This window comes from Chiloscyllium punctatum, chromosome 5 (genome assembly GCF_047496795.1).
Source record: "Chiloscyllium punctatum isolate Juve2018m chromosome 5, sChiPun1.3, whole genome shotgun sequence".
Lineage (NCBI taxonomy): Eukaryota > Metazoa > Chordata > Chondrichthyes > Orectolobiformes > Hemiscylliidae > Chiloscyllium > Chiloscyllium punctatum.
The window spans coordinates 104,943,759-104,958,574 of NC_092743.1; the positions used below are offsets into that span (position 1 = coordinate 104,943,759).

At 40.4% G+C, this 14,816-nt stretch overlaps 1 protein-coding gene across 6 annotated transcripts in view; it reads right to left on the minus strand.

Moving 5' to 3' along the window:
• col14a1a (collagen, type XIV, alpha 1a) overlaps nt 1-14,816 on the minus strand; it is a 216,094-nt gene that overhangs the window by 50,314 nt on the left and 150,964 nt on the right. For all 6 annotated transcript variants that reach the window (XM_072570947.1, XM_072570944.1, XM_072570943.1 and 3 more), the window contains 5 exons: nt 13,855-13,993; nt 10,711-10,853; nt 9,040-9,149; nt 7,765-7,923; nt 2,817-2,894 (listed from right to left, as the gene is read on the minus strand). In XM_072570947.1, the coding sequence (XP_072427048.1) occupies nt 2,817-2,894; nt 7,765-7,923; nt 9,040-9,149; nt 10,711-10,853; nt 13,855-13,993 (629 nt within the window). The remainder of the gene's footprint in view (nt 1-2,816; nt 2,895-7,764; nt 7,924-9,039; nt 9,150-10,710; nt 10,854-13,854; nt 13,994-14,816) is intronic.

Below are 14,816 nucleotides of genomic sequence, written 5' to 3' on the forward strand. Positions count from 1 at the left end.
GGGTGCTCCAGTTTCCTCCCACAGTCCAAAGATGTGCAGGTCAGGTAAAATTGGCCATGCTAAATTGCCCGTAGTGTTAGGTAAGGGGTTAATGTAGGGGTATGGGTGGGTTACGCTTCGGCGGGTCGGTGTGGACTTGTTGGGCCGAAGGGCCTGTTTCCACACTGTAATGTAATGTAAAAAAAAAATACATGTGACTCCAGGCCCATAGTAACATAACTGACTCTTAACTGTGCTTTACTCAGTTCCAGGACAGCAAAGGTGAACAACAATGATGACCTCACTAATCAAACCCAAATCCCATGGAAGTATTTTAAAAATTGGCCCAGTGTACTCATGCAGACGTTTTGAAAGAGCTATCCAACTAGCCCCACTCTCTTGCCCTTTTCCCATAGCCCTGCAGGTCAGAGTGAGATCTGTAAAGGCTGGATTAAATCTCACTGATGGCCTGCAGCACTGGGATGACTGCACATGATGTAACCCAGAGCAAAAGCTCAGGTCAAAGTTGACAGCACACATTTGGCACCACTGACTAGCGAAAAAAGGGCAAAACCAACTATCTATGTACCCCTGAATGTGCTATCCCTCCCTTGCTTACACAGAGATCACTCACTGACAAACAATATAATCAATCAAATTAGTTTCCCAATGGCGGACTGAATAATTCCAATACTCTCTTGGTCAGCCTCTCCCTTTACACTCTCCAACAACTTGAGCTCATCCAATAAGCTTTGCTGCATTAATAACATGGGATTACATTTCCAGATGCTGGGGGGTCCTGTTCCATTCTGTCAGCTGTTAATGGCGCAACCTGTTTAATGCAGCCACCTGCAGAGCTCTCTCTATTTTGATGTTGCTTGGGAAATGAGGGGCGGACAAGAATCCACAGCTGCAGCCTGCTTAGACCACATACATACAAAAGGGAACCCTTGGAGGATTCTTAACTCCAACATCATTCAGTTTCTCAATGAGTGAAAATAGTGGAGAGTTAATTTTTACAATTCAGGAAATAGAAACCTCTGTATTTCTATCATAAAGTTTAACTATTGTGTTACAAACATGGATTATATAAACCACAGGATGATGGTAAACTGATTTAAAACCAGACTTGTATTGTGTGCAAAATTGGACTTCATATTATCGGGTGAATTTCTAGCTTTAAAAAGGTATTTCATAGATTCTAATGAAATCACTGACTAGAAATATCACAAATGCAGAGGTGGGAAATTGGAACTCAAAACAGAATCTGCCAGAAATAGTCAACAGGTCAGGTGGCAGGATTAATACATCAGCTCGATGACCTTTCAGTTGAACTAGGGAAGGATAGAAATGTGACAGGTTTTAGGCAAATCCAAAGGCAAGGGAAGTGAGAAGGAAGAAGGACAAAAAACTCTATGATAGAATGAAGGGCATTCTGCTACAGGAAACATTAAACTTGAAAGCATGCAGAAAAAATTTAAAAGTATGTTGCCAGGGTTGGTGGGTTTAAGCTATAGGGAGAGGTTGAATAGTCTGGGACTGTTTTCCCTGGAGCGTCGGATGCAGAAGGATGACCTTAAAATCATAGTTTTATAAAATTATGAGGGGCATAGATAGAGTAAATAGCCAAGGTGTTTTTCCCAGGGTAGTAGAATCCAAACGTAGAGGGCATAGGTTTAAGGTCAGAGGGGAAGATTTAAAAGGGACCTAAGGGGCAACTTTTTCATGCAGAGGATGGTGCATAAATGGAATGAGCTGCCAGAGGAAGTGGTGGAGGCTCATACAATTACACCATTTAAAAGGCAACTGGATGGGTACATGAATAGGGCCAACTGCTGGCAAATGGGACTAGATTAATTTAGGATATCTGGTCAGCATGGACGAGTTGGACTGAAGGGTCTGTTTTTGTGCTGTACAATTTGACTTTATGATAAAACAGATGATGGTGAAAGGCAAAAGGAGATGGTAATGGAACAAGTAAAAAAAACTAAATATGGCTCCATGTGTCTCAATGCTTCTTTACCTATTATATGCTTGATCTGTTCAGTCAGTCCTGCCAAGGAATTCAATGTGGAGAAAGTGAGGACTGCAGATGCTGGAGTTCAGAGTGGAAACATGTAACGCCGGAAAAGCACAGCAGGTCATGTAGCATCCGAGGAAGAGGAGAGTCGACATTTCAGGCAAAAGCCCTTCATCAGGAATTCATTCCTGAAGAAATTCAATATATCCACTCAAGCCAGAGGAAGCATTTAAGATATACAAATCAAAGACCTATTGTCTTTTTAGACCAGCTTGAAGGAAATCACAACACAAATGGAGGGATGTGACCACATTAATTTCCCCTCTCTGTTATAAAATTTCAAAGATGAGCTTTCACCCAACACATCGTCGTTGCTGAACATTCAGAAGCTTCTTGACCCATTTTATGCTTAGCCCTGAATGGAAGAATGTAAGCTTCAGACAGATTGCAAGGCTGGAATAGGATGCCCCAAATTTCAATCAACTCAAGAAACAAGGTAAACAGAGTCTGTAACAGACGTGAGCAGTCTCCATTACCTGAAGAACATGCTCTGCCCACAGGTCATTCAACAAAATTTTGTCATAAAAGTGCACTTGTGCTTTTTAGTCTGATTATTAATCTGTTTTCTTTATGTAGTCATTCATTGATTTTTAAGGTTATTACAGTGAAAGAAGCTCAATCAATTGAAGAACTGGGAAGTTTTGGATAAGCACCATTCAAGTGCCCAGAATTATCTTCATGACTCCAAATTATAAATATCTATAAATCCAAGGATAGTACTTGTACTGAAACTGTTGCTATTTTATTTTCTACTCACCAGGCCTGGAAGTTCACAACACTTGTCCCTGTTTGCAGTGGAAGTCGAACAGGAGATATCAAATCCTTGCAGTTGAAACTGACATCAAAATAAAAGAATGAAAGGTGAACATTCATGAAAGATCAAGCACATTAATAAGGATCCCTCAACCAGCCTGTGAGAGACCATTCCTGTTGCTCCTTGTCCACAGGAGGAAAAGGCTACCAACCCTCTGAAGGAAATATCTCTGGGCTGTTTCTTACTGCTGGCTTCCAGATCCTGGGCAACCCTTTGCAGCAACAGAGTATTTTAAATGAGGCATCCAATTGCACTATGAGATCCTGCTTTAAAAACCTGTTAATGAAGTGTCCTGCATCTCCATGTTGTTAGAAACAGCAATGGGTCTACGTCCAATGGGTTTGGCCTGTGTTTCAGGCATTTGACAGTTTAATCTATTAGCGATTTTTGAGAATTTTGAGAGTTTAATCTGTTGACTGACTTCCTTCTGCTTAGTGGGATTTAATAATGATGTCCAAATCTCCAAGAACTGGAGTTGGGTTGAATTAATAAAGGTGAGATATATGTAGCGAAGTTGACAAACCAAGTTCTGTTCAGTCCTGCCAAGAAATTCAATGTATCTCCTCAAGCCAGAGGAAGCATTTAAGACACACAAACTAAACGCCCATTGTCTTTTTACACGGGCTTGACAGAAATCCCAACACAAATGGAGGGATGTGACCACATTAATTTCCCTCTCTGGTATAAAATTTCAAGATGAGCTTTCACACAACACATCACCCTGCTGAGCATTCAGATTCTGCTTTTGCAATACAACATCCCACACCACTCTTTTATCAAGTCAACAACTTGGACTGATTCCAGATTGTGTGTTGTGACTTGACTCCAGGAATAGTCATAGCTGAAACATGTGACCCCAGAGTCAAACCATTAGATTGAGAAATGTGCATTTTAGTTTAGTAAACAGTGAATTAAATATTTGCTCTAAAGCCAGCCAAACATGAAGGCGTAGTGGTCTAACAACATTATTGAGCATTCACAGTCAAGGCCAGCATTAACTGACCTTCACTTAATTGTTTCTGAGCTGCCTTTTGGGACATTGCAGTTTTTGTGGGTAGTTAGTTATATTCACAGTGCCATTAGTGTGGGTAATCCAGGGTTTTGACCTAGAAGTAAAAGAGCTGCAATATAGTTTCAGGATGATATGTAGCTTGGAGGGAAACTTGCAGGTGGGGGTGTTTCCACTGCCTTTGTCTATCTAGGTGAGGGTGGTTTCAAAGAGGTTGTCAAAGGTGCAAGTTGCTGCAGTGTATCTTGCAGATGGGACACACTGCCATCACTGTGTGCTAGATAAATGCTCAAGGAGATAGGAGTCACGATTTGGAGATGCCGGTGTTGGACTGGGGTGTATAAAGTTAAAAATCACACAACACCAGGTTATAGTCCAACAGGTTTAATTGGAAGCACACTAGCTTTCGGAGCGACGCTCCTTCATCACCTGATGAAGGAGTGGCACTCCGAAAGCTAGTGTGCTTCCAATTAAACCTGTTGGACTATAACCTGGTGTTGAGAGATTTTTAACAAGGAGATAGGTGTTGTGTCAATCAAACAGGCTAATTTATCTGGATTATAGTGGAATTCATGAGTGTTGCTGGATCTACATACATCCGGGCAATTGAGGAGTATTCCATCACACTCCTGACATGTGCCTTGTAGATGATGCATAAGCTTTGGGGTGTCAGATGAAGACCCACTAGTTGGCCTGTTTTTGTAGCCACGGCTGATTTTGTATACAGCTGATTACAATCAAATTAACGTAGGTCAATGTGAAATTGGAAAGCTCATTCCTCAGGGTCAGCTTTGGAACTAGACTGCTAACATCTAAATGGGATGTGTAACAGTTACTGAAAAATAATGTGAAGCAGAATAAATTTACAGATTAACTATAGCGAAATTATTTGCATATTTCATATTCACATATTCAGTATTCAAAAGGATTTTTTGACAGTCGTGTGATGTGCCGTTGAACAAAGTGAGTGCTTGTTATATTTATCCTTATTTTATTCAAAAAAGACTTTGAAAAGAAAACACATCAGTACCTAAATCACTTTTGAAGTGCAGTTTCTGCTGTACTGCAGGAGCCAATTCACAACAGCAAGATCCCTTCAACTGCAACAAGATAAATGGTCATGTAAACTGCTTCCAATTTGTTAGGTAAGGAATATCTATCCCGGATGTATGTAGATCCAGCAACACTCATGAATTCCACTATAATCCAGATAAATTAGCCTGTTTGATTGACACAACACCTATCTCCTTGTTAGAAATCTCTCAACACCAGGTTATAGTCCAACAGGTTTAATTAGACCCTTAATTTTATGTCTAATCTGAAAGGCAGCACTTCCAACAGTGTCACATTTTCTCAGTACTGCATTGTCAGTCAGCCTCAAATAAGTCTCTGGAATGAGATTTAAACCCACAACCTCATAACGTAAAATCAAGCATGCTCCCCACTGAGCCATGGCCAGTAACTTTCTGTATACTGGATTTGTAACATAACGCTGTTTAGCCTGATAACAATTGGATTGAGCAAAGGTTTGTTTAACAGTGCTATGTTTACAAAATCTGCCTGCTGGTCACCGTTTCAAATTCTGGCAACTGTTTAAAGCTAAGCTATATCGTTAACAGTACTGAAGTTGTTTTGTGCCCAGAGATGAACTACTGAGCGCATATCCACCTCATCACTCAGATCATCTGTAACTTTAAATGTATCTGGCCTTGCTTCAGCTCATCAGCACCTGCAGGCTGCATCCACGTCCCTGGAATTGATTATTCCAATACATTCCTGGTCAGTCTCCCATTGTCCACTTGACATTAGCTTGAGGTAATCAAAAACTCTATTGCCATACTTTCGCTCACTCCAGATCCCCTTCATCCATCACCTGGTGTTCATTGACCAACACCTGCTCCCAGTGCACTGAGACTCCAATTTTAGGATACCCATCATTGTATTTAAATCCCTAAATGATCAAGGTCCTCTGTGTCTTATAGGCTTTCTAGCCTCAAGACATCTCTGTTCCTTCAACTGCAGCATCTTGCATATCCCTGGAATTCCAACTTAAATCACTTCATCTTTCTCCTCTTTTAAGACATACTTTACAACTTCCTCTCTTTCACCAAGATTTTGATCACCAGTCTAAACATCTCCTTGTGTGGCTCAGTATCAAAAATATTATCGATAACATGCTTGTGAAGCAGCATGAAATATTTTTCTATTTAACTGTGCATTAAGTTGTGTTAATGTATCACAGAGAGACATGAACATTGCGAGGGCATTGACTGACAAACTATTATTCCTTTATTACCTCAGTATGCACTTCAATAAAACAGTTATATATTCCCTACTCCACGTTTATAATAAAACGGGCCTTAAACATTCTCTTCTGAGCCACTCTAACACACCACACCAAACTTAACGGAAATTCTTTCTGCTTTAGTCTTTACAATAAAGGATGTAACTTTTTGGAAGACATCAAATACACCAGCTGGAAAGTCGTCCTCTAAAAAAATGTTTACTTCATGGTCGACCACAAAGAAATTCAAACAAGATCACAAACTCAAAATAGTTTATAAGTATTATGAGGAACGTGCGATAATGGTGATTTTTATATTTTAAATATCATGACAAATGCACAGCGTTCAGCAAATATAACGACCAAAAAGGCATTTTATTCAGTTGTGTTGGATTGCAAAGTTTGTCTGGGGTTCAATTACATTTGAGGTCACAGCTAATATTAACAAATGTTGCATCTGCCTTAGATTTTCTCTGTTTCAGAGGCTTGGGTCACACACATAAACAGAGCTCAAATGTCTTAGTCCTCAGAGCTAAATCAGACAGCTCTGACAGCAGTTAGAATAGATAATGAAAGCAATGTATTTATGTATGCAAAATAAATTCATCCACACATTGTAATTCTTACATTGAGAAAATTTCTCCACTGCCATGGAGACTGCCAATCCCAGCTACATTCCCATTGCAACTCCCTGACCAAAGTCTTTCTACCCTTCTTGGTCTGAGATTTCTCAGCTAGGATTGACAGTGAGCAGTTCCTGCTGTGTCTCCATGCCAACCCTTTTACTCGTGCTAAATAGATTAGTGTCCCCTTTCTAAACTTGCAAGTCAGTTTAATGAGTCATCTCTTGCAAGTCAGTCCTGATTACAGCAAAATGAAAACCTTCAAAATCATAAAACATTGGAGTGGAAGTAAGGCCATTCGGCCCATTGAGTCCACTCTGCCATTTAATCATGGCTGATGGGCATTTCAACTCCAATTACCCGTAGCCCTTAATTCCTTGCGAGATCAAGAATTTACCAATCTCTGCCTTGAAGGCATTTAACATCTGGCCTCCACTGCACTGTGAAATGAATTCCATAGGCCCACCACTCTCTGGATGAAGAAATGTCTCCTCATTTTTGTTCTAAATTGACCCCCTCTAATTCTAAGGCTGTGTCCACGGGTCCTAGTCTCCCCACCTAATGGAAACAACTTCCCAGCGTCCATCCTTTCTAAGCCATGCATTATCTTGTAAGTTTCTATTAGATCTCCCCCCAACCTTCTAAACCCTAATGAATACAATTCCAGGATCCTCAGCTGTTCATCGTATGTTAGGCTTACCATTCCAGAGATCTTCCGTGCGAATCTCCATCGGACACACTTCAGTGCCAGCATGTCCTTCCTGAGGCATGCGACCCAAAATTGGACACAGTATTCTAAATGGGGCCTAACTAGAGCTTTATAAATTCTCAGAAGCACATCACTGCTTTTATATTCCAATCCTATTCCAACACCATTTTCCTACTTTATCCCTATATCTTTAGCATTGTTTAGCAATTGTTAACTAATGTTAATACGGCCCATGTTTTTAGGCTAGGAGTGATGAAATAACTCACTGGTGCCGAATTATCCCGGGGGCCCCTTGACCGTACCATTCGGCCCAACACTTCGACTCCATTGGTGCTAATGTTTCCCGCTGCATTGATTTCCTTCTCACCAACTTGTTTGCAGTCAACAATCAGTTTTGCATGGGTTTTGCTAATTATCACGTGCACCTGTTCGAAAAGAATATGGAGTAGCGTTAGACAGGATGTAAAGGACAGAAACTGAAGGTGATCAATAAGCCTCTGGAGCCTGCTCCACCATTCAGTCAGAACTGTGACCCAACTGCACATACCTACATTCGCCTTCCAAACCATAATCCCTTAAAAAAAAATCTGTCAATCTTAGATTTAACATTAACTGATCATATATTGACTCCAATTTGTAGAAAATAAATCGCCCCTGGAGCCTGCTCCACCATTCAACTTGATCATGACTGATATCCTACCCAATGCCATTTTCCTACTCTATCCCTATATCCTTTAGCATACAGAGGTGAGAGTTCCAACCTTTTTGTGAAGGAGTGTTTCTTAGTTAGACTCCTGAAGGGTTTAACTTTTTTAGAATATACATCCAGCGCTCACATTCCTATCTTGTAGAAGTAGTTTCTGTCTATTTGCTCCCCTTAATATCTTGAAAGGTTTGATCAAATCGTCTCCCAACCATCTAAATTCTAGAAAATACAACCTTAATTTGTGCAATTTTCCTCATAATTTATCATCAGGATTACACTTAATTAAATAGAATGTACACCATATTTTACATTTGGCATGGCTTTATCTTCTAAGAATTTGTTAATTTGTCTCACGAGATGTATTCACATCAGGTTACATAAGATTATTCCTCAACTTATGAAACAGAAAAGAACACCAAATACCAACAAAATAAACTGGGAGAATGCTTAAATTGAGAAGGTTGATTGAATTTATTTTCAGGGACACAGGTCATGAACTAACAACCATTAAACATTCCCCCCTTATCTGCATGGGTTTCCTCCAAGTGCTCCGGTTTCTTCCCACAGTCCAAAGATGTGCACATTAGGTGAATTGGCCATGCTAAATTGCCGATAATATTTAGGGATGTGTAGGTTACCTGCATTAGTCTTGGGAAATGTCAAGTAATAGGGTAAGGGAATGGGTCTGGGTGGGAGGATCATTGGAGGATCGGTGTGGACGTGTTGGGCCAAATGGCCTGTTTCCACACTGTAGGGATTCTATGAATATTCTATGAATCCATGAAACTCATACACGGAATCCAGACAGTTAGTTCATTTATTTACATCTACTCACCTTATGAAAACTGCCAAAGAAAATCTTCTTGACACTTGGATCCTCAAAAGTGACTGTCTGAAACTCATTCTTGTAATCATAGTTAAAGTAAGTGAGGGTTTTCCCACCATCTAAAAACAGCAAATGAAAAGCAATTAAAATTGAGAAAATAGAGGCATTGAATAAAACATGCATCATAGTTAGAGTCATAGAGCTGCACAGCATGCAAACAGATCCTTCAGTCCAACTCATCCAGGCCGACCAGATATCTTACATTAAGCTAGTCGCATTTGCCAGCACTTGGCCCATATCCTTTTAAACCTTTTTATTCATATACCCATCCAGATACCTTTTAAATGGTGTAATTGTACCAGCACTTCCTCTGGCAATTCATTCCATACGTGTACCACCCTCTGAGTGAAGAAGTTGCTTCTTAGTTCTGTTTTAAATCTCACCTTAAATCTATGCACTGCAGTTTTGGACTTCACTACCCTGGGGAAAAGATCTTGACTATTCACCCCATCAAGCTGTGTTTAGGGCTGGAGTAGTGCATCCAATTCTGGTTGCCACACTTTAGGAAGGATGTGAGGTTCTTTGAGACCCCTTGGAGGAGATTTATTAGAATGGTTCTAGGAAGGAGGGATTTTAGCTCCGAGGGTAGTTTGGAAAAATTCGAGCAAAGGGAGTTGATGGTAAATTTGATAATGGTAAGCTAGATTATACCACCTTTATGTAAGACAAAGTCAGGCTGATCCCATTAGCTGATGGTATAAGAACAAGGGACTCAGACTTAGGGCTTTAGTTAAGTGATACGGGGGATGTTAGACAGCAATTGACAATGACATGGAACCCTTCCCCTACGAGAGTAACAAATACAGGGATCAATGAGTTCAAAAGAACACCAGATGAGCACTTGAAGGAAATAACCTTGAAGGATTACAGGAATAGAGCGGAGCAGTGGGACTGCCTAAATTGTTCCTTCAAGAGTTAGCGTGGACTCATTGGGCTGAATAGCCAGAAAACATTGAGACTTTTCTTCAGCTTATAAAGTTCACAGAAAATCTTCACAGGGAAAAAGGTTTGAAGACATGATTAGAATTTACTGGGCATTTACTCAATGAGGCAAACAAACATTTTAAGTTTTTAACCAATGTGATACATATTTTCGGAAGCTCAGTGAGGTTTTATGGTGTATTGCTGTGTCATTTAAGGTGTCAGTTGTGATGCAATGGGCTGAATTTTCACCTCAGTCAGAGATTGTATGCTCACAGTCCCACACAAGAGATTTGAGCACCGAATCCAGGCCAACACTCCAGTGCAGTACTGACGGAGTGCTGAATTGTTGGGGTGTCATTTATTTTTAGATGAAGCTTCAAATCAAAGTCACATGTGCGTCCTCCAAAGGCAGTATTTCAAAGAAGAGCATGTAATTTCTCCCCGGTGTACTGGGCTATTCATCAACCATCACTAAAATTAAGTGGCTTTATAGTACTTTAGGACATTCTCAGGCTGTGAAAAGTACTATGGAAATGCAAGTTCTTTCCTCACACAGCATATCAATATGAACAGCGTACACTTGATCTCTAATTCCCCCTCCTAAAAGCTCGGCAAAGTTGCAGGCTTTCACGTTGATCAATTTCACGTTAATACTGTTCTATGCAACACGAAAGTGAAAGGAGATTGAACTCTTACTGTCCAAGATGACTCCAACCAGAGGATCATTTTGTTTGTTTAGAATCTCCCAGAGTGCAAAGGGTTCCTGTGGAGTGTCAGGCAGCAGGCGGAATAGGAAAGTGATGGTGTAATCAGAAGGCAATCCTTCGGGGTGGATGTTCCTGACAAACATACAGTGCAATTAACAGAACCCAATAACATTAGCTCTGGCATCACTGCTCCCACCATAGGTTCTGTCCTGGCTAACTCAGCTAAAAACATACCTGCATTTCTCTCAAATTTGGTCCTCAACATTACCAGCACACAACCCCTGGGTTATGCCTAAAAGGCAGGAGATATCTTCAATTATTTAAGATACCAGTTTTATGATTTGTTGTAACCCATACACAACTAATTACATTCAATGCGGGAATTGGTTTAGCTCATTTGGCTGGATTGTTGGTTTGCAAAGCAGTGTGGCGCCAACAGCATGGGTTCAATTCCCATCACTGATTTGAGGTTACCATGAAGGACTCTCCTTCTCAACTTCTTCCCTCACCCGAGGTCTGGTGGCCCTCAGGTTAAATCACCACCAGTCACTTCTCTCTAATAAGAGAGCAGCCCCTCTGGTCTGGTAAGACTATGGTGACACAACAACATTCAATGTGCATCACAGACACATACAACCCATAGCTCAATCCTGGTGCTAATGACCCACAAGAGCCCTCTCCCACTTTAGTGCATCTCACTCGATTAGCAAACCCTTCTAATCCTTTCTCTCACTTGCGTTTATCCAGCTTCCCCTTACGTTATTTGCTATGTTATTTATATAACAGCTCTGTTGTTTGCATCAACCATTCTATATGGGTGCGAGATCCACATTCATGCCACTCGGGGTAATTACATTTTTCCTGAATTATCTAGCAGATTTTTTAATAATTACATTATATTTATAACTCCTAGTTTATAAGTGAAACTATCTTCTGTTTGTCTACCTTCTCGAACTCTTTTGTAACTTTAAAGATTTCTATCAGTGTGTTCTTCAACCTTCTCTTTACTAGAGAAAACAGCCCAAGTTATGGTGAACTATGGTTAACAAACAACAAAACAAATGTAAAATCACATGACCATACAATCAACAACACAAACTGCACGCTCTTGTCTTCCATGACTCCTCTACGTTAATCTGGCTTCATTTCCCATTCTAGCTCCTGACTTTCCTTCTTCAATGAAAGAATTGTAAAATCAATCATCCAACTTTGCATCTTTCATCACCACATCTCTTTACAAACAATTGCTGGTCTCCTTCGCTTTTACTCTCAGCAGCTCAATGGAATATAACAATAGAATGGCATTAGTCCCTCAATCCTGTTGCCCTCTTGATGAAATCAAGACTGATTTGCAAAGTAATTTCATGTGCCTTTGCCCCATATTCCTCAATAGATTTGATTAACAAAAATCTATCAACCTCAGATTTAAAACTGACTGGCATCAATTGTCATTTGTGGAAGAGTTTCAAACTTCCATCATTACGTGTGGGTAGCAGTGTTTCCTAATTCACTCCAAAAAAATTTATACCTCATTTTTAAATAACCCCACCATGTTCTAGATTTTCAACTAGTGGAAATTGTGTTTTTCAGTCCTATCTGTTTTTAATATTCTCAAAACTTTGGTTGTTACCCCTTAACTTTCTAGATTCCAGGAAACACAATATTAGTTTGTTTAACAAAAGCAGGAAGTACTGAAGAAACTCAGCTCTGAGGAGAGAAAAACCAGAGTTAACACTGAGTCCAATGACCCTTTGTCAGATTCAAAAGCAAATTGAAAATGGTGGTATTTATTTTGATGACGGGGGCGGGGCGGGGGGGTGGTGAAGACAGCGAGACAAATTGATGGAGGAGTGCCCAAACAGAAGGAGAGATAAAATATGGGGAAGCAAACAAAGTGATTCTGATGATAGTAAATGCTGAGTAGGTGATAATGGGAATGGTTAAGAATTGAAAATATGTTGGCTGCATTGAAATGTGAGGGTGGGTAACGAACATGGAGGGAGGTTTTCATGCACTGAAACTTTTAACTTAATGTCGAGCCCTGAAGGCTGTAAGGATAGACTAGGTGCTGTTCCTCCAGCTAATGTTGAGCTTCACTGAAGCACTGTAGCTGGCCTCCCACTTCTGCTTGGTGTTGGAAACATTTATCAATTTTGCTTCCAATTTCCATCCTTCCCTCACCGTCCCATGGTACATCTGACTCCTCCACTCCTCTCCATCATATCTCTGCTTCCATTTCTGGGGATAGTCTGGCCACCTGACATCAAAACCCACTGATTCCCACAGTTACCTTGACTATCTATCCTCACATCCTGCTTCTGGTAAGGAGTCCATTCCATTCTCCCAGTTTTTCCAATGCATCCGCTCTATACATACAAATGACTATGAGGTTCCAGTTGCCTGTCTACTCTGTAGACTACCCTGTTCCCTGGCCAACATTTGTGTCTCGGGCTGCTGCATTGCTCCAACGAAGCTCAATGCAAGCTGAAAGAACAACAGCCCAGCTTCCACCTTGGTACCTTACAGCCCTCAGGACTCAGTATTGAGTTTAACCATTTCAGAACGTGAACACCTCCCTCCATGTTCATTACGTACTCCCAAATCCCCAGGTCCTGTATAGGTTGCTCCCAGCACAGCCAAGTCATTTTCAACTATTCATGCTTCCCTTAAGCAGCTCAGCGTTTACCACAATAAGCAATCTGTTTGTTTGCTTCCCTATTCTCTCTCTCTCTCTGGGCACTGTCTCCACCTACTCATCTCCTTCAACCCCCAAAACTGTCCCAGCCCATTCCTCGGGCATCAGCATAGATACCACTTCCCCGCTGCTTTCAGTTCTGATGAAGGGTCTCTGAGCTCAAAATGTTAAGTGTTATCCTTTTCACAGATGCTGCCAGACCTGAGTTTTTTACGCATTTTCTGCTTTGTTTCAGATCTCCAGCATCTTTGTTTTATGTTAGTGCTAGTTTGCTTAGTTTCTCCTTGTAATTTCACAGCCAAATTTCTTAGCCATTCGAACAAGGCAGGAACAGTCAACAAAGGCAAGAAATGTAAAGTGTTCTTGTCTTGACTAATAAACATATGAGCTATAGAGAAAACTTCATTCCAAAATCTCCATTATAATTATAACACGTACCTGGTTGGTTGTGATAGAAGAGCATCTTTGTGAAGTCTAAAACAGGGAAAGCTATTGAGAGAGCCAGCCTCTAGTGACACGCCTTCAACAGAAGCATATTCCTTCTCAACCAACCCGAACATCTCCATCATCTTAAACCCTGCAATTCCCAATGAATTGTGTTTTCATATCATAGTTTGAAACTTGTAAAACACATCCCAACAATTCTCCTGTCAGTTTAGAAATGAAAGCAACATGTTTCTTTCTGGTAGTTTAATATGATCCATACAACTTTTTTTTTCAAGTGCTTTTCTTCTACCTGTCTGCAAATCCCATGTGTATCTCTGTGGTCTTCAGTGACAGAGAACTGGGATTTACACTTGTCTGCCTTCCAAACAATGACTTTGTCTCCATTAAAGTAGTGATAAATTAAAAACATGGGGGATTACCAGTACAAACTCAAAATCCTATCAAAAATATGCAGACAAAGGAACTTCGGACGTTAAATAGATGGGACTTCATAGAATCTTACAGCATTTGAAATCGATATTAGACCTAGATTAGACCCAATCAGAGCCAATTCCCCTTCTTTCTCTCCCACAACCCTGCAGATATCCCCTTTTCAAACAATTATTCGATTCCTTTTTGATAGCTATTAATTACTTTGCTGCCATTAACTTGTCAGGCAGGTCATTCTAGATCAAACACCTCATTGGGTTAAAAAATTTATCATCTCATCTCCCTTTGGGTTCTTTTGTCAACTACCTTGTTTTCATTTTCTTCTGTTACCACCCCGCTTGCCAGTGAAAATAGTTTTGCAAGCTTATCTATTGTCAGAACCACATTATTTTGAACTCCTATATTAAATTGCACCCTTAACATTCTCTGCTCAAAGAGACCAATCTCAGCTCCACTGGTCAGACTGAGAAGGACCCTGCCTTTGTTAAAAAGTGAAAGGCAATTGTTCTTTAATAGTGAGGAAG